General features: G+C 42.0%; 1 protein-coding gene across 5 annotated transcripts in view; it reads left to right on the forward strand.

Moving 5' to 3' along the window:
- The window catches only part of KIF13A (kinesin family member 13A), a 209,554-nt gene that overhangs the window by 181,662 nt on the left and 7,547 nt on the right, over window positions 1–20,345 (forward strand). For 2 of the 5 annotated variants that reach the window (XM_041772619.1, XM_041772622.1), the window contains 13 exons: window positions 1,331–1,369; window positions 3,014–3,113; window positions 4,554–4,680; window positions 6,459–6,514; window positions 7,781–7,905; window positions 8,170–8,346; window positions 9,662–9,754; window positions 9,945–10,097; window positions 11,088–11,165; window positions 13,220–13,267; window positions 14,329–14,440; window positions 15,593–15,744; window positions 16,245–16,349. In XM_041772619.1, coding sequence (XP_041628553.1) covers window positions 1,331–1,369; window positions 3,014–3,113; window positions 4,554–4,680; window positions 6,459–6,514; window positions 7,781–7,905; window positions 8,170–8,346; window positions 9,662–9,754; window positions 9,945–10,097; window positions 11,088–11,165; window positions 13,220–13,267; window positions 14,329–14,440; window positions 15,593–15,744; window positions 16,245–16,349 — 1,365 coding nt within the window. Of the gene's footprint in view, window positions 1–1,330; window positions 1,370–3,013; window positions 3,114–4,553; window positions 4,681–6,458; window positions 6,515–7,780; window positions 7,906–8,169; window positions 8,347–9,661; window positions 9,755–9,944; window positions 10,098–11,087; window positions 11,166–13,219; window positions 13,268–14,328; window positions 14,441–15,592; window positions 15,745–16,244; window positions 16,350–16,691; window positions 16,734–20,345 lie in introns of all 5 variants that reach the window. The other 3 variants (XM_041772621.1, XM_041772623.1, XM_041772620.1) reach the window with 2 other exon arrangements.

The following is a 20,345-nucleotide window of genomic DNA, read 5'->3' on the forward strand; positions in this document are numbered from 1 at the left end:
CCTGCTTCTCCCTCTGCTTGTGTCTCTGTCTCTCTGTCTCTCTCTCTGTCTCTCTCTCTCTCTCTGTCTATTGTGAATAAATAAATAAAAATCTTAAAAAAAAAACAAACTGATTTTTGTCAAAATTCGAGCATTACTTCAATATTAGGTATGCATTTAATAAGTTAGTTATTCAAATGATAGTAGTGGTTTCCAAACTAAAACAAAAGTTCATATTTGAAATCTATGCAGAGAGTAAGTTTCACTGTATTTTTAAAGCACTTTTTTTTAAAGCAGTATATTTTGAAGTATATTTACGTATGAGAGTAATGTAATTATATTTTTAAAGCATTTGGGGAAAAAAACAGTTTGTCTTTTTACTACTAGACCATTTCACTGCATGTTTGAGTATTACCCCTCCAATAACCATATAAAAAAAAGACGATTGTTACATGGGCCGGCATTCCTATTGAATAGAACTCGCCACTGTATAGATGGTTATTCCCCTACAAATAGGAGTTTCTCTATTCTTATGTCTGAGGAAAATAGTCCAAACTAAATCCTTTTATTTTCAACATGGTGATTTTGTTTTGCCAAATGTTTTTGTCAAAATGGTTATTGCAAACTCTTGCCATGGGTTTAAGACAGTTCTGATTTTTCTCAACTGATTGGTGTGATGCTAGTATAACCAGTAGTGGATAACAGTAGGTCCATATATTCAACATGGCGGGCTGTGTTCTTGTGGTAGTAGTACAAGGCACCACCTTGTCTGTGAATAGCCTGAGGCTCCCAGTGGGCTTTCACTTATGATGATTTCCTCCTTGCATGTGGTGTAGTGCAGGGAGGAGGACGCCAAGTGGAGAGACTCACAACCTGGCTTCCAGTCCTGACTCTACCACCACTGTGTGATCATTTAATTCTCCAGGAGCCCTGGCTTGCCTCATGGCTAAGACGTTGAACAATAGAGTCTAGTTTTGCCATTTTGTCTAAATCCATTCCAAATCTCAGATAGCCCACCTAGGAATACATACCCACCCTTCACATAATAGGGTAAGGCCTGGCCCAATGATGTTGATTCCTAGTCCCATCTAAGAGAGTTCTTGTTTTTTAAATGACTGCTTTCTTTATTAAAAACATAATGAAACAAAACTCAAACTCAAATTCTTAATTATAGACAAGTGTATTAAATCCACTAAACCTTTCTCACAATTCACTTAAATGTTTTATTATACTGGTGTTATGTGGTTATGTGTGCTGTCCATTATAATGTGAGTGTTACGCTTAAAGAATTATTTGTGTGCTGTTTGAGAAACAAAATGCATGTCCTTTGTGTTTATTTTTTTCCTACCAGAGAGATGATGAGGATGGTGATGATATGGATAGTTATCAGGTATCACTGCTGCTGTCATTCTGTGGCATGGGGCACAGCTACTGCTAATTGCCAGCATCTGCAAAGCAGAGGGCAGGGAGGAGGAAGGAGGACCATCGAGGAAGAATACGCAATTTTTCCCTCGCTCTGGACTTGCTTTAAACATAATCGGGGATACAATACTCTTTCTATAGATTTCTCTGTCCATTCAAAATTTGTGATCAAATACTGCACTGCTGCTGTGTCATCTTGAATTACCTTGTAAAGACTTTCTTCTTTTTTTTTTTTTGTAAAGACTTTCTAAGCAAGACCATTATTGCTGTATTAAAGTAATGATTTTAAAAATCGTGCAACTATCCATCCATAATCCTTAAGTAGAATTTTGTCTTCTCTATGCAAAACTGCACTTAGCTCCTCAGCCAAGAGAGTAGTATTGTTCTAATACACTGTTTTAGTTTAAAAGTCTCTTGCTGGATAGGAAATTGAAAACATTTCATGCACGTTGCTTAGCTGTGGTTAGCCAGTTTCCTTCTCGCATTAGGACCAAGCTTAATTGTCCGTAACTTGGAGAATTTAAATCTCAGCTTTTTCTTTCCGGAAATTTAGAAAAAAAAAAAAAATGCGACTGCAAACTTGTATCTAGTCAGCACTGGCTGGCCTGCTGCCATGGAATGTGGAATAAAAGGAACAGGCAAGGCAGCAAATCCGGGTGAAGTGTTCTGGGTTCCGTCCCCAGGCTTTGTAATGATTCTCCAGTTTTCCCAGGGTGCTTTCCTGCCTGGAAACGGTGGGTACATTGTAGATAAAACCTCAGAAGTCCTCTGCTGTCTGCTCTTGATGTCTTCAGGGTTAGACTGGAATTAGGCAAGTCAGAGAGTGTTTTGAGTAGAATTGATGGGTTTCTTTCCCTCATACCTTTACTAAGAAAGAAAACAAGCAAACAAAAACTTCAGGGGAAATGCCAGTCTCCCCTTGGATCTCAGCAATGCCATTAACTAACGTCCTGCCGCTGTGTGTGCGCTTCCTGCCGCGTGGTTCACGGTGAAGTCCCAACAGCTGCTTCTGGGAGTTCTTAAAGCATGGCTGACTGCATGTTGGGTGTTTGCATGGGTGATTTTTGGTGAGCCTTATGGTAGAGGTTGGAGGTAAAATCTTAACAGCAAGTTTGAAAGGTTCTCTGCTGATCTATTCTTTGCATTTTAGAAAATACATGTTTTGAGGCCATTGAACGATAAACTATAAAATGCCTGTGTTTTTGTGTTTTGTTTTTTTTTTTTCCATTCCATTTGCTTTTCCATGGTTTGGGCTCTGTTCATGATGTCCTTCTGCTTGGAATCACACATCCTTCAAATGAATAGCTCAATTTAAATACACACACACGATGTAAGAATCATCCCAACAGCTGGTGTAGTTTGAGCTTCTCTTGCTTTTATGTATAATTATCCTTTTGGAAATCCAGGGGCTCTGATTTCTGAGTAATGGGTTCCTCAATCAGCATGCTGTGTTTCTGAGGTCTCTGCTTTCTTGCATATTAATCACACAGCAATGTTCAATGGCCTTTCCTAATGAAAACCCTCCTGATCAATGTAAACATCTTTGTTAAAAAAAAAAAAAAATAGTCGTCTGTGTATTCTACAGGAAAATGTTTTCCCTCCCTGATGTCAGGAAGAAGACTTAAACTGTGTGAGAGAGAGGTGGTCTGATGCACTCATCAAACGACGAGAGTACTTAGATGAACAGATTAAAAAAGTCAGCAATAAAAAAGGTATGTGAGGGGCACCTGGGTGGCTCAGGGGTTGAGCATCTGCCTTTGGCTCAGGTTGTGATCCTGGGGTCCTGGGATCAAGTCTCACGTTGGGCTCCCTGCAGGGAACCTACTTCTCCCTCTCCCTATGTCTCTGCTTCTCTCTGTGTCTCTCTCATAAATAAATTAAATCTTTAAAAAATAAATTTTAAAAAAGCTATGTGGAATTAAACTCCCTCCTGGGAGTAGCCCTTTCACTCCTAGACAGTGGTGACAGGTTTTCTTCCCTCAGTTGGACAATAACATATGAGTGTTTTGACCATCTTAGTAACAATTACAGATAGTAAGTAGCAAACCCTTTTGTACAGTGTGGGATCTGAAAGTAATAAGTATTCATGAGCCTGTCCTGTGAACTGTGACATTAAACATTAAACTCCCATTTAGTTGTGATGAATGCAAATGCAGTATCTCTGGGTTCTGATCTCATTATAAGGCGTTCCAGGCCCAGAACCAGAGGCTGACAGCAGCTGGGGGGAGGTCCCTTCTGAAACCACAGCACTTGCAGGTCAGCGCCTGGCTCCTGTTGGGCGGCAGCCATGCACTCAGTGCGGGTGAGTCTGAAGCTGGCCTGCAGCTCCCACGGCCACTCAACTCTAGGGATGCAGTTTGCTTCTGCTGGCAGCAGCTGCTAGAGTTCCAGGGTAGAGCTGTGTTCTTAGAACCCTTGGTCTCTCATCCTATGATCCATTCATTGTGGTTGGTTCTGCACCAAAGGACACGTTATGAATGTTAATCCGTTCTAGGTAGAAGTTAGCACAGGGGTCCCCCTCAGTAAATCTCTGTGGCTCAGCGTTCTTGGTGTCAGTTTGTGGATGTGCTCAGCTTTGCTCATGGAAACTCACTTTGACTCTACCCAGATAGCTCCAGGGTTTAACTATGAATCAGACAGTTTGCAAACATGTTAAATAAAATCTCTTCTGTCAGGAGCATAAAAGACAAAGTTAGTTTTACAGAATATGGTATGTGGTGTGTTTTAAACCTCTGTAAAGCGGTGTATACTCATAAAGCAAGGCAACATTCATCATTTCATTGGATCTTTCCAACAAGTGTGTAAAGTAGACATGACTTGTATTGTCCCCGTTTGACTACTAGGAAGCCTGGACTCGTCTGTTGAGTAACTTCCCCAAGAGTATAGAACCAGGAAAAATAACCTGTGTTCTCCTCCCTGTCCCAGTGCTCTTTCCGTGTCCTTTCCTTGAAAGTCCATTGAGTGTCCTAGACTCACCAACCTTGTCTGGGTGCTCAGGCTGGAACATCGAAGCCTCATCTCCTTTTTTTAAACATCATGGATGTTTGAGCCACTTGGGGATGTCACCAAGTGAAAACCTATTTGTTTTATTTTAAATTTGGAAATTGTCTTTTCCCCCATATTGCTGCTCATCCAGTCATTTTGTCCTGCAGAGAAGACGGAGGACGACATGGAGCGGGAAGCCCGGCTTGTGGAGCAGTGGGTGGGGCTCACTGAGGAAAGAAACGCTGTGCTGGTGCCTGCGCCGGGCAGCGGGGTCCCTGGGGCGCCTGCCCACTGGTGAGTGTCCTTTTGCCTACGCAGGCTGGACAGGATGGTGCGGATGGCCTGTGCTGGTGTCCCACGAGTGACTTTCCAGGACTGTCACAGTATATGCTAAGTGCCATGAGCTGCTTGGGGAGGGGCCACCCAGCTCTTGTGCAGCTGACTTGCTCTCCCAGGAAGCCAGCGAGCATTTATTTGTTACTATTTGTCCGGGAAGCAAATACCACACGTCTCAGTTTCTCCACATGAGCAGCTTGGACAGTTTTCTGATCTCCAGAAATTCTCTTATGTTGGCCTGAAAGAAGGGTGTTTCCAGAATCCATGTGAAGAGGGGAGAAAACATATTTTCTTATGAGCCCTCATGCCTGCTCAGTTTGGTCATAACATAGAGTCCGCTCTTGAGCACTAAATAACCATGGCCAGTCAAGTGATTGATCGGTCCATCCCGATGCAGATCAGAAACAGCATGGTCCCCTAGGCTCTGGACTCAAATAGATCTGGATTTAGTTTCCAGCTGTAGCTCTGTAAGTGTTAAATGTTGACTTCTCTGAGGCTTTAATCTATGAATGGAGCTCCATTTTTGGTACTATTTTAAGGATTAGAGATATTGTATTAAAAACACCTTGCCCATGATCCCCATTTGTTAAGTGCTGACTACTCTTACTGCATCTGATTCTCATTCTTTTTGCAAGAATATATCCTAGGACGCCTGATGGCTCAGTGGTTGAGTGTCTGCCTTTGGCTCAGGTTGTGATCATGGGATCAAGTCCTACATCAGGATCCCTGCAGGGAGCCTGCTTCTCCTTCAGCCTGTGTCTCTGCCTCTTTTTCTGTGTCTCTCATGAATAAATAAATAACATCTTAAAAAATATACATATGTTCTAGGCATTTAGGAGAAATCTGATTCCTTTTGAACAGAGAATGTACATGCCCAGATAGTCTCTTTAGGGTAGGCATAGAAACATCAGTGGTGTTATTTGTGTCTATAACAATAAAGGGAAGTATAATAGATTTGATGGTATTATGAAACCAGAAAATCTGAATTTGCTGGCACTAAATTTGTAATCTGATGTTTCTCCCTGCAGATTGTCCCGCTGTCCTGGAATCCTGCAGGGCACACATGCAGTCTGTCTGCCAGCCGCATGTTGCAGACAGCCACCTCATTCCCTGAGGCCCTGTCTAGACCGTCTCTCTCCTTACCCCAGTCACTTTCATTTGAGTCATTTCCAAACTTTAGATTGTCTCAACTGTTTGTAAGATGTGGAGTCCTCAGTCCTGTCCCTAGGTATTCTGATTCACAAGAGAAAGGATGGGTTCAGGACTTTTCATTTTCAGAGTCCCCACCCCCACCTCCGAGGTGTCTCAGATGCACACAGGCCAGTTTTTGATAAAACACTGCTTTGGTCTTTTCACACACAACCCTTCCTCCTTTTGGAAGGCCTTTTGTCCTCTCCTCAGTGTTGTCTTCTTGTTTACTTTCTCTGGGTTCTGATCGTGTCCCCTGTCTCCAGTATTAACAGCATCCCTTCCCTTTTTCCCCCTCACTAGAACTATTTCTAGAAAACCATCAAATCTATGTTTCACTTAGTTACATCTGATTCACATAACTGGTAGTTTTTTGTGGAAGTCACATAATTCTCATGATATGTATTTACAGGGATGTCAAGAAATATACAAATATTTCATGAATAGAATTACTGCCTCCACAGTGGTTCTCTTCTATGCCTCTATGTTTGATTAACATGATGTAACACACATATTTTGTGATGATTAAATTTTGTTATTAAATTTAGGGTCCCACCACCTGGAATGGAAACCCACATACCAGTTCTCTTCCTTGATTTGAATGGTAAGCAGACCCCAGGTTCCAGGGGCCCTCACATTTCATTTAGGTTTGTAATCTCTTCAGACCACCTGATTGTGATTCCTTAAATTACTTCTCTAATCACTCATATGCTGTATCTAGGTGACATTTGTAGTCCAAGCAAATGTATAAACCTTGACGTGTAGCATCACTAGGGAGAGAGAGGTGGATATTTAATCTTAAAAAGAGAGTTCTGAGAGTTAAGGAACTATACACACACACAAAAAAAACATTAAAACAGTTATGGTTGGGAGACTTAACGGACAGAGGTTCTGAATCTTCAGGCTTTGAAAGGGCCTAGGAATCTGCATTTCTGACTAGTGCCGTTTGCGCACCCCCCCCCCCATAGTGCTGATGCCAGAATGTGATTACAGCGTAAACCCTCTTAAAAGTGGTTCTTTACTATAGCAATGGAATTGAGCCGGCGTGAACCAAGAATGATGGTTCTCAATGAATTTTAGTGGTAAAATCCATTTTCAAAATGAAGTCTTAAATGGAACCCTCTAGGTAGAATACAAAGGCAGAATTGCCAAGTGATGGGAGATGGGTGGGCTCAGGCAGGCTCATCTGCCTGGCCCCTGGTATCTCAAAACACAGCCTGGAAATCTGTCATTTGGAGGGAAGACCAGCCAATGACTTTGGCTCTTCATTGGCAGAATTGTTTAAAAGCCTAAAAGTAGAATGTGTGCCTCGTGAAGTGGTGGGTTTCCTGTTATTGAAGGAATAAGAGCAAATGTTGGATGACCACTTACAGAAATTTGTGACGGTTCCATCCCATATGGCGTAGGGCATTGGGGGAAGATGATCTTTGCATTTCTCCCAAGGGCTTAGAACTTTGATTCTAAATTGATCATTTAGCTTTACAAATGTCTAACCATGTGTAAGTTATGTAAGTGGGACACAAGCCTAACACCAAGTTACCACAAGGAATTGACCTTAAAAAGCAGTAAAGTGTCAGCTGTGTTTTTGTGGGGAAAATATTTGCTCCTGGACTACTTATGGAATATATTTGTCCATGTTATTGGAGATTCACAGGTACCTTTTTGGCTCTCGTAGTTGTTTCTATAAAGAAAAAACCTATCTTGAATATCAGAATCTGTATTTCAACTGTGGTATCAGGAAGGAAAGAAAAACATGAAATGCATTACACGTAAACTTCATCTGTGAAAAGCAGATTTAAAAATTTTCAGTGCTTGCTTTAAAAAATGACTTCTCCTCCCACTTGTCTTTCTGTGCCATGGACTTGGTCAGCGGATGACCTCAGTGCTAATGAGCAACTCGTGGGCCCCCACGCATCGGGCGTGAACTCCATCCTGCCCAAGGAGCACGGCAGCCAGTTCTTCTACTTGCCCATCATAAAGCACAGTGATGAGGAGGTACCTGACCACTAAGGTTCCGTTCATGGGCTTCAGATTAGTGCACATACCTATGGGCCTGTCTTCTCATTGAAGTGTTGAGATCTGCTTTGGGGGAAAGGGTTGGAAACATTAAGAAGTTGAGTGTGTGTTGTCATGCAGAAAAAGTGAGGAGATGTATGATTCCGCCGGGTTGCATTTCTCTTCTCACTCTCACATGCGATGTCAAAGTGCTGCCCCTGAGCCGTGTCTTTTCCCTGTCCCCAACCCTTCTCCTGTTCTTAGGTTTCAGCCACAGCCTCCTGGGACTCCTCAGTGCATGATTCCGTTCACCTGAATAGGGTCACGCCGCAGAACGAAAGGATTTACCTAATAGTGAAAACCACGGTCCAGCTCAGCCACCCGGCTGCTATGGAGTTAGTATTACGAAAACGGATTGCAGCCAATATTTACAACAAACAGGTAGTAACGGGGCCTGATTCTGCTCTTGTGCATGTGAGCTCGAAGTGTCTTCCTTCCCTCTATCACAAAGTCGAGTTTTGTGGTGTTGATAGAGTGGATATACAACACATAAGCCAAGTTACAGTCTTATTCTCATGCCCCCAGGTAATGAATGGGGCATGAGGATAGCATAGGCAGATGTCACCTAGGCTTTCCTCCTTGGCTGACTTGAGACCCGTAATCCTAGGAGGCAGTAGACTGTGACATTTCAATATTTGAGAAAGGTTACATGCCAAGTCCAAGCAGGTTGGTGATGAAACAGGACAAGGAGCAGGCTCTAAACAAATCCCTGCTGCTTCCCCAGATCCCATCCCAGAGGTGCTGTTGGCAAAATTGACCCTCTCCAGTTTTTTTTCTGTGCGAGGATACATTGATTAAACCCTATCAAGATTATGGGGCATCTGAGTGGCATAAGATGGAGTGTCCAATTCTCGATTTTGGCTCACATCATGATCTCAGGGTTGTGAGATTGAGCCCAGGTCAGGCTCTGCGCTCCATGTGGAGTCTGCTTGAAATTCTTTCTCCTGGGGGATCCCTGGGTGGCTCAGCAGTTTGGCGCCTGCCTCCAGCCCAGGGCGTGATCCTGGAGTCCTGGGATCGAGTCCCGCATCCAGTCTCCCTGCATGGAGCCTGCTTCTCCCTCTGCCTATGTCTCTGTCTTTCTCTCTCTGTGTGTTTCTCATGAATAAATAAATAAAATCTTAAATAAAAAAAAAAGAGAGATTCTTTCTTCTTTTCCCTCTATCCCTCCTGCTTCTGCTCTGTCTCTCTCTAAAATAAATAGGGATGCATGGGTGGCTCAGTTGGTTAAGCACCTGCCTTCAGCTCAGGTCATGATCTCAGGGTCCTGGGATTGAGCCCTATGTTGGGCTCCCTGCTCGGCAGGGAGCCTGCTTCTCTCCCTCACCCTCTGCCCCTCCCCCTGCTTGTGCTCTCTTTCTCTTTTTCTCTTAAATAAGGAAATAAATAAAATGTTTAAAACTTAATAAATTTTTAAAAATAAATAAATCCTATCAAGATCCAAAGGAAGGCTGCCAATGAGAGAAAAGCAACCCCCCAAAAATCCTGAATCGGCTGCAAATTTGTAATCTAATCCCCAAATAACAGCTGGAATCTGTTGTCCTTTAGGGTCAGAGATGAGGATTTTTCAGTTCAGTTTTTCTGAGTATTGTATGTGTATCAAAAACATAGTATTTGTTAATGCTTCTACAATTTGTAAAATGCCAGATAACTTATATGTTTCACATCACTTAATCCAGCTTTCCTTTCCTACCAGAGTTTCACCCAGAGTCTGAAGAGGAGAATATCATTGAAAAATATATTTTATTCCTGTGGTGTGACCTATGAAATAGTATCTAATATACCAAAGGTAAAAAATATTTTTTTTCTTAAAAATATTCTTTCTTAAAATATCAAAATAGTATTAGAGAATGTGTTCATTTCTTAGAACTTCTAGATCGTTTTCTCACCATAATTTGGATAAAAATATTGTTCATGTAAAAGTATTGTAATTGCAAAAACAAAAACAAAGTATAGTAATTGCTTTCTCGTCCCTTCAGGCAACAGAGGAGATTGAGGACCGGGAAACCCTGGCTCTCATGGCAGCAAGGAGCGAAAATGAAGGCACTTCAGACGGAGAGACCTACATAGAGAAATACACGCGTGGTGTGCTGCAGGTGGAGAACATTCTGAGTCTCGAACGGCTCCGGCAGGCAAGTTACAGCAGTATCTGGAGCAGGGAGCCAGAGCACCAGCCTTCCTCCCAAATGGACCAAAATGAATTCATGTACCAAATGCCTTCCCTGTGCATCCATTAGAGGAGGATAACCTGAGTAACATTCTTCCTAGACAGAGTGGTTACTGTCACAAAATAGTAGCAAAAATGAAAATAATGTCTACATTCTATTGAATACCTTCTACTTTCGCTCTCTGTGCCCAAGTAATTTAGATGTGTTCTTTCCTTTAATCTTCTAGATTGCCCTATGAAGGAGATAAACACTGTTAGAATCCCCTTTTGTAAATGAGAAAATTATGGCCAGCAGAAGTGCACTACCCGGCCCATGGCTACACAGCTAAGAGGTGGTACCAAGTCAGCTGTAAACCAGGAAGGCTCGACCCCAGAGCCCCCGTGATAGCCATGTGCTTTTAGTGTTTCCCTAATTTGGGGGGTCTGGGTTACCTTCTGCAGCAATAGTAGTTTCAGGTGAAACTAACCCACTAGGTAGTGGAACTCCGAGACACAAACTGTCAACAGTAGAAGCAGCAGCTGAAGTTTGTGGAAAATGCATTTTTAGCAACAAGAGGACTAAGATTGGGATCTGTCAGAAAAATCTTCCTTTAGTGGAAGTCCCACTGAAACGGCTATGCGAATAAAACACAAACAGCATCAAAGTTGATGATAGTTTTGCAAAGGATATATATATAGTTAGGGATGTTTCTTCTACATTTTCTCTGTCTACCCCTGTAAAAATTCCACAACATAAATGTCTTTGGTTCAGCAGTTTTCCTGGTCTTTTAGAAAGTGTTTTTGGTAGATGAAGGCAAAAGAGGTAAGTGGGTACAATAAGATTCTAGCTTTTGTGAATATGGGAGGGAGTGTGGGATTGAAATGATGTGTATTCCTGTATGTTCTAACCTTCCACAATAAACATATTATTTGTCATCAGAGGGGGGAAAAATAAATGCTCTTTTGACATTTACAGGCAGTCACGGTCAAAGAAGCACTGTCCACCAAAGCCCGGCACCTGCGGAGGAGTCTCAGCACACCAAATGTTCATAATGTGAGCACACCCTGCCGAGGGTCTATTGCTTCTGTGACATGTCTCAGGGCTTGGGGTGTGGCATGTGAGGGCCCTGGGGCCAGGGTTCACTGGTGTGGGCATCCCGTATTGCCAAGCCTCTCCCCTCTCCTAGGGAGGCACACGCGAGAGCGTGCTTATGGTCACATGCCTGAGTTTTTAGTGGAATCTTCCAGATTTCTCTTCAGAAAGTTATGTCCTTGGTAGAAGTTTCTTGAGACACAAATTGAACGTAGTTGGTTTAAGGGTGGTCAAGTCAGCTAAAAATCCTGGCTATCATTTTCTTAAAGAGAGGAGGTGGGATGCCTCGGTGGCTCAGCAGTTAAGCATCTGCCTTTGGCTCAGGGTGTGATCTTGGAGTACCGGGATCGAGTCCCACATCGGGCTCCCTGCATGGAGCCTGCTTCTCCCTCTGCCTATGTCTCTGCCTCTCTCTCTGTGTCTCTTGTGAATAAATAAATAAAATCCTTTTTAAAAATAAGGGAGGAGGAATTCCATAATTTTTAGAGATTCACAGAGAAGTATTTATGGATAAAATTTTTTTTTTTTTTTGGATAAAATTTTTTAAGACAAAAAACAAAATCAGAATAAAAAATTTTAAAGGATAATAAAAACTAGAGCAGAATTATAATATATTCAAAGAAGGAAATAATAAAGATTAGAACAGAGGTGTATGAAATAGAAAACCAATGATAGAATCAACAAAGCTGAGAAGCAGGCTTTTTGAAAAGACTGGTCAAATGGACTGACTTAACATTAATTGCAGAAGGAAAGAAAATATTGGGATAATATAATTCCAATATTGGTAATAAAAAGAGACATATCACTAGAGAGGACAGAGATTTAGACAGCATAAAAGCAAACCTGAAGGTTATATCAGTAAATGTAAAAGCTTCAACAAAATAGAATTTTCCTACAAAAACCAAATCATATAAGAAAGAGAAAGCCTGAATGCAACTATCACCATAAATAAAGCCTAAACTCAAGGAAAAAGACTGTTCAGTGATGGGAACACACAGTATCAAAGAAAAATTAGCACATCGCCTTAAACAGATCTATAAATTCCCAACATGATTTCTCATAGAATTTCATAAGCTGACCCCAGAATCGCTATGGAAGAGAGTGTTGCAGGTGCACACAACTTTCTCTACAGCCCAGAGATTCCAGGCCTTAATATGCACTCTAAAGCTTCTCATAGAAATGTGAGATGGGGGCCCCTGGCTGGGCTGACTCAGTCGGTAGAGCATGTGACCCTCGGTCTCAGGGTTATGAGTTCAAGGCCCATGTTGGATCTAGAGATTACTTAAAATAAATAAACTTAGGGGCACCTCTGTGGCTGTGGTTGAGCTTCTGCCTTCGGCTCAGGTCATGATCTCAGGGCCCTGGGATCCAGCCCCACATCAGGCTCCCTGCTCAGCGAGGAGCCTACTTCTCCCTCTCCCTTTGCCACTACCCCCACTTGTGCTCTCTGGCTCTCTCTGTCAAATAAATAAATCTTTTAAAAAATAATAAACGTAGAAAAGAAATAAACATAGGATGTATTTAAAACTACTGAAATGGTATATATGTCAATAATTGTGGGATAAGCTAGAGTGATACTTAGGGACAGTAACAATAATTTATTTCATCAGAGTATGTAATAGAGAAAAAGTATCAGTGGCCTAGATATCTACCTAGAATAGAACAAGTAAATTATGAGACTAATGAAAAAGACCATGCATGTATGGTAAGATACCACTTATTTTAATTATAAAAAGATGCAAAATATATGTTACATGTGCCTATATATTTACATATAATATGTGCATATATTTTTATATATAAATCAATTTTTATGTATATAAGTAACTGTACAAAGCCTGTATGGGAATAATCAACCCCAGATTTAGTACAGTTGTTACTCATGAGGATTGCAGAAAGGAGGTTGAGAAGGTCATTCAGGCTTCAGCTGTAAAACTGGCATTACATTTCCATATTTCTATGTAATTTATGTTAAGTACATCAACCACATTGATAAAACCATGGATCTCTTACAGGTCTCCTCCAGTCGACCAGACCTTTCTGGCTTTGATGAAGATGATAAGGTGTGTAGCTGTAGCGTGGGCATGGCTAGGTTACTAGCAGAATCAAAGTCTGAAAAGTTAGGGTACCTTGGTCTTTTTAAAATCTCAGGACTTCCATCTTAATCTGATGTGGATCTTTGTCTCCACGTGTCCATTTCCAAGTACAAAGACTTAATGTGGAATTGCTTTGTACTTAGTGTCAATGCTGTACCTTAGCATATTTTCCATACCCAGATAGTCCTACACAGAGCTGAATATCTGTGTGTTTATGGGTCTACCTCAATGATTTAAGAAAGTATTATATCTACCATTGCAAAATCGAAATTATTGCAACTAGGTACGTTAGGGATTTAAAATTAAGGATGTTGTGCAACATGACTTTGCTCAGCAAATATTTCTTGGAGCATATATTATATTTAATGTATTATGCTGGGGACTGAGTGATTCAAAGAGTAGAATCACCAACTGTATCCAGAAGTTTAAAATCTAGTCTTTAGATAAGGCAGGCAACTCCAGAGAAATAGGAAGAAGATGAAATAAGCTTATGATACACAAATGGAGTTTTCCTTCTTAACTATACCAGTATCGTATGGCAGTTTGAAACTTTTAAATCTTGGGCATATGTAGAGTGACCATACCCTCTGGTTTGCCTGGGCAGTCCTAGCATGTGCCTGCTACCAAAGCGAAATTATTAATGAATCTATTCACTCAAAAAAGTGTTTTCATTGTGGTCTTTAAATTATCTGGCCACCCTAGATACACACCAAATTTATCAATGTCACTCCCTTTGTGGGGGAAGGGAGGAAAATGGATGGGACCTCTGGGCTTCAGAAGGGGATTTCACTCCACTTGTAATGAGTTTATTAAACCTTGGACAAATATAATATTAACTCTTGACCTATATCTTGAGTAGGACACTATTTGGCATATTATTCAGCCACTCATACTTTTCTATGTTTGAAATATTCTATTAATAAAAACAAAGAAAATGCCATTAAAAAATGGGAAAAGACTGAAATCTGGGCTTCATTTCTCATTTTAATGGGACTTAATTACAGCTAACCCATATCTTTACCTTGTAGGGTTGGCTAGAGAACCAATTAGACATGTCTGACTACAGCTCCAGCTACCAAGATATAGCCTGTTATGGAACTTTACCCAGGGATTCGCCTCGAAGGAGTAAAGAAAGTAGTGGTGAGATTTTTTTTCTCTGTGTTCTTTGTTTATAATTTCTTAGGAAAAGCATGAGGGGCAAATTCTTTTACGGGTTGGATTTAATAAAATAGGAACCTGAAATTTTAATAGACTGGATGATTCTAAACTACCTTCTTGAAGAGAATGTATCATGTTCACTTATGTGATTTCCTTTTGCTTTAGATCCGGTATATCATCCAGATAATAATAATAATAATAATTATAGGCTTTTTGTGTAGCACTTCAGAATTTTCAAGTCGGTTTTCCCACATCATTTCCTGAATTTGAAGTCCCTTTTGAGACGCAAATCTTATCATATTATGATCAGACTTCATTCTTTACCAAAAGAATATATACCTGTGTAATGCTTTTGTACTCAAAAGATTTTTTAGGAGAATTTTTTTATTCCTAAAACGGTTTCAAAAATGATACCAGAAATGAATTTGATCACTGACAGCATTATTACCTAACTATATAATCTCCCAGTGCCCTGAAAGGAGCGGCATTCTCTGAAAACATAAATCAGCTCTGTCACCTTATACACCTTATACATTACCTACTAAGTGACATCGTACCAGTGAATTGGGAAGAAAACACAGAGGAGGGACAGAGGTCCCTAGAAGTAAGAAATGAGTAAAAGCAGGAAAGCAGAATTGTTCTTCCTTAGTCATATGGAGCAGGGTGACTTGAAGAAAAATGAGGCTTGTAAGAAAATTTATACAGTATCCATTCATTGAATATTTATTGAGCCTCTTCTTGCTATAAGCAGTGAAAGATACAAAAAGATCTAGATCCTAAAATTGAACTATGGAACGACAAAGTGCCCAAGTGCCTAAAAGGGTAATAGACTCTGGGAATTCAGAGCAACATGAGATCAGCATGAGTTGAAATCAGTCTAGTAGGCAGCACTTAAGGGGGATCTTGAAAAGAAAGTAGATAATTCAGTGTCTGCTTTCTTTGATGCTGCCCAGGCCTTTGCTGACTTCTTGTGACTGATAAATATGTCTCCACCGTTGCCCCAAGTCTGTTTTAATCCTTAGCCAGATTGATTTCTTAGCCCGTTGATTTCTTTGCCATTGCGGATATTCCCATGGCAAGATAGTTACCAGGCTTCCTGTGCACCTGTCAATCCATGCCTGTTTGTCTCTCCAGGTTGTACATCAGAGAACCCCCACGCCTTAACAGTCAGTCCTTTTAAAGCATTCTCTCCCCAGCCACCAAAGTTTTTCAAACCCTTAATGCCTGTAAAAGAAGAGCATAAGAAAAGGATAGCTCTGGAAGCGAGGCCGCTCCTAAGCCAAGAGGTAAGTGCTGCTCATCTTGTACTGTGTAGAACAGAGCAGAATCATGCTGCCTGTGGCATGGTGACAACGCACCTTAACAAATCGAATGCTGCCCGTAGATGTGTGTGGGTCATGCAGGTTCCTGGTGGGATTTCTTGCGTGGTGGTCTTGCTGTTATTTTCTGTTTGTTTATGGCTTTTCAGAGTTTTGTTTGTGTGTTTTTTTTTTTTAATCTTCAGTGAGAAAAGAGACGTTCCCCAGGTGTTTTGAAAATATGACAGGCTTTATTTATTTATGTATTTATTTGTTTTACATGGCTAAAACCAACTATGCTATCTGCCATAGAGCGTGTGTAGTCTCGTCAGACTCCATCAGTGGTTTAACCGCAGCCTGCCAAATTACACTACTCACACAGGATATAAGTGTTTGCCTTGCTTTTCTAACTGGCACGTACTTAACTGTGTATTTCGGCTGTCGGCGTCTTCTGTATGTGATGCATCTGTGTGTCTTAACCTTTGCAGAGCATGCCTTCACCTCAGGCACATAACCTTGGCTGCATTGTGCCCTCAGGAAGCAATGGCAACAGCATGCCAGTAGAGCACAATAGCAAACGTGAGAAGAAGATTGTAAGTTCTGGAACCGTTTCTGTCATCTTGCCTGGTGGTGGGGTTAAGGCCTCTTTCACAGACAATCATCCAAATCCTTTAGAAGACATTAAGATACCGTACTGGGCCTTTACTTTAAAAAATAAAAAATGTAATCACCGGTAATGAGATTTTGCATGACTACGACCGTGACCTGTGATTTTTTTCTAAGTGTTCATTCTGTTTTATCTTTTTGCCCGGTAGCAACTTGCTTAGGGAAAGGGGAGAAGACACTCTTACTGGTTCTAGTCTTTAAAAAGTGTAACAAAGAGATCACTCTAACTGATTCAGCATCTTTCTAATGTGCCTATGCATATTGCCCAGATTCTGAAGTTAATCTACCTAGAGGAGTTGCACTTACTTGGAGTGAGTAATCATGCACTTAGCTGTGGGTGTGTTTGAAAGCTCCTTCCGCACTGCCTGATGGCCTGGCCAAGCTTATTCCTTAGCTTGTAGCCCCGCTACGAGCCTGTGGTGCCCCCACCATGCGCCTAGCATCTCAGGTAGCCTGTTCCTTCTTTGCTGGCAAAATAGGTCCTGCCTCCCCTTCTGTCCGTCTTGCTTTAGAGATGGCCACAGGTAGGTGGAAACTCTGCCTGTTGAAAAACCATTTCCCAGCACTTGGTTTTCAAATTACAGATTTGAAAATAGTTTCTTTAATATGCTGAATACCAGGCACTTTGGATCATAAATGATAGCTCAGTGAAATGAAAGCAAAACTAAACAAACAAACAAAAAAAACCCACTATTTTCTGGCCCAGAAACATATTTCTCATTTTGTGTCTCAGCTTTCACCTTCCTGTGGCTTTGTAGGCTTTGAAACAGTGAAGCAGCCCTGAGCGAAACAGAGCTGCTGGATGTTGGTATCTGTGCGTGGTCTGATCTGTGGGCAGCGCGTAGGAGGCTTCCTCTCCTGGTCGCACCGTGGCACACCCGGCCCATAGACCGGTTGGTGTGAGGTCCTTTAGCAGTTCTAAAATGCACTCCTCCTGTATACTGTGTGAACCTAGCAGGAGCTTAACCCGGCTGTGCAGTCGGCCACCCAGCTGCGTGCATGAAGTGCTAGCACATCTTCAGAAATGCCCCTCCCATCCTGCCTGTCCCCTGAGGACAAAAGAAAAAGCACCCTTTCCCCCTCGCCTCTGTCCCTTTCCCCAGCATCTCTCTGTTTTCCTGGCTCCTCCATCCCAAGCCCCAAGATAGTTCCTGCTGGAGAAGAGGGTGAACGTCAGCAGCTGCCCCTACATCTCTGAATCCTAATGAATGGCTCCATCACTTACTTGACCTCTCCATGCTTATTAATTAGCAAGGCTGTAGCGTGGGCTCAGAAGGCCAAGGGGCTAGTTTGTTACCCCTTCAAACTCACTGGCTGATTGGATCTGTGTTGGTTGATGTGGAACCTACCACCCTGATGCATGGGTATTAAATTTAAACCTCTAGTAACAGTATAATTTGGGGGGGGGGGGGCTGGGTGGCTCAGTCGGATGGGCATCTGCCTTCGGCTCAGGTCACGATCCCAGGGTCCTGCTTAGTGGTGAGCCTGCTTCTCCCTCCCCCCCATTCATTCTCCTCTCTCTTTTTTTCTCCCTCAAATAAATAAAATATTTTTTTAAAAAAGCAGAATACATTTTGGTAGAACATACTACCAAGAGACTGCTAGATGACCCTTCTGGGTCTGCCCAGTAGATAGCTTCACTGTTGACAGAGTTTGCCTCGTTTTCTTTACTTTCCTTGTAATATTTTAATTTAATTTTTTTAAAGATTTTATTTATTTATTCATAGAGACAGAGAGAGAGAGAGAGAGAGGCAGAGACACACAGGCAGAGGGAGAAGCAGACATCATACAGAGAGCCCAACGTGGGACTCCATCCAGGGTCTCCAGGATCACGCCCTGGGCTGCAGGCGGCGCTAAACCACTGCACCACCGGGGCTGCCCTCCTTGTAATATTTTTAAATAAAACCCATCTCAGAACTTTTTAGCTAGCGGAAGGTAGGTTGAAACCAGCTTCTCGTAACTCAGCAACTCTCAGCAGCAGTTAGGCTCTATGTGATCAAACACACCTTGAAGGCCACTGAGCAGCATTTGACGGTACAATCTTGCCTGAATCTTGAGAGATCTACCTCGACTCTCCTTAGAAATCTAGCTCAAGGGATGCCTGGGTGCGGTTGAGCATCTGCCTTTGGCTCAGGGTGTGATCCTGGGGTACCGGGATCAAGTCCCGCGTCAGGCTTCCTGCAGGGAACCTGCTTCTCCCTCTGCCTATGTCTCTGCCTCTCTCTCTGTGTCTCTCATAAATAAATAAATAAAATCTTTAAGAAAAAAAAATAAATCTGGCTCAAGACAACAACAACATCTTTTAAAAAAGAGAAAGTGGTACTTGGCTGGCTGTGTGGGCTGGCTCGATGCCAGGACCCCAGGATCAAGGGGCACACAGACGGTCGTGTGACTCTTGATCTCAGGGTCATGAGTTCCAGCCCCAGTTGGGTGTAGAAAGTGCTTAAGTAAACAAAACTTAATGTTTTTTTCAATAAGAGAAGTCTGGGACACCTGGGTGGCTCAGCAGTTGAGCGTCTGCCTTTGGCTTAGGGCTGATCCCGGAGTCCAGAGGTCGAGTCCTGCATCAGGCTCCCTGCATGGAGCCTGCTTCTCCCTCTGCCTGTGTCTCTGCCTCTCTCTGTGTCTCTCATGAATAAATAAATAAAATCTTTTAAAAAAAGAGAGAGAGAAAGAAATCTGTCTCAGTATTCTTCATCTTCGAATTTATTATTAACTGATTTATTTCAGAAAGCATTTCCAGGATGTTTTGGTAGATTTTAAGGATATCACTTGCTTGGTCTGAGGTTCTGATTGTCTTTGGGAAGCTTTCATTTTATTTCTCCTCTTACAAATGGACATACTGTTTTATCCCTTTGTTCCCCCATTCATTCTCCTTCCTTTTCCATTCTTGAAGAATCAGAGTGCGAATCAGTGATTTGGTCTGATCCGGGAGGTTGAAGTAATTTTTTATGATTTCATATAAAACATATAGCTAACCTTAATTTTTAAAGCAGGGCTTATTGTTTTATCAATTTGGGAAGATACATAAATGTGACTCATGTCTTGTTTGAGTAAGATAAAGACAACAATATGCCGTTGGAGTCCATCTTTTTTTTAAGTCATGAAGCAGAGAGAAAAGTAGAAAGTAAATCACTTCTCCCTCTTCTTGGGTCTTGCATAGACAGCATATGGTTTATTTCTCAATTTTTTAAAAGATTCTTAAATTTATTCATTTGAGAGAGAGAGCAAGCAAGAGCACGAGGTGGGGTGCAGAGGGAGAGGGAGGATCAGACTCCCTGAAGCGCAGGGAGCCCAATGTGTGGCTCAATCCCAGGACCCCAGGATCATGACCTGAGCTGAAGGCAGACGCTTAACTGACTGAGCCCCACCCCCAACTGATTCCCCAGTTTATTTCTCCATTTTACAGAAAAAGAAACAAGGGACTTGATGAGTGGCTCACCCAAGGTCTCACAGTTGGTGAGAGCATGAGAACAAAGGCCCCATCCCTCAATAGAATTGGGCTGGCCCCAGTGACTCTAGGTGCTCCCCCAAATAGTGCAGTTTCAATTGCCCTGCTGCTGTTGTTTCCAAAAAGCTGTTGGCCTCTTAGCACCATGGACAGAAGTACTGGGGCCCTAGGCTGATACAGTCCTTCCGAAAAGAAACCGTCTCCCTCCTGGACAGCACAGACCCCATTCCAGTGGAAGTGAAATGACTTTAATCAAGTGAAACTCCTTGCAAGGAGTCCCTGCTTTTATGGAGGTTTGATCCCTTCTTAAAATCAAGCTGTTTTTGTCTATACGTAAATATCAGTTGCATAAACTGAATTGCAAAAATCAAATCATGAAGACTGTAGCTATAGAGAGGCTTGAGAACTTGACTCCATGCTTCACTTTTAGGTAGGGTTTTAGTCCTTCTTGTCCCTAAGACATTGTAGGAAG

This window comes from Vulpes lagopus, chromosome 10 (assembly GCF_018345385.1).
Source record: "Vulpes lagopus strain Blue_001 chromosome 10, ASM1834538v1, whole genome shotgun sequence".
Lineage (NCBI taxonomy): Eukaryota > Metazoa > Chordata > Mammalia > Carnivora > Canidae > Vulpes > Vulpes lagopus.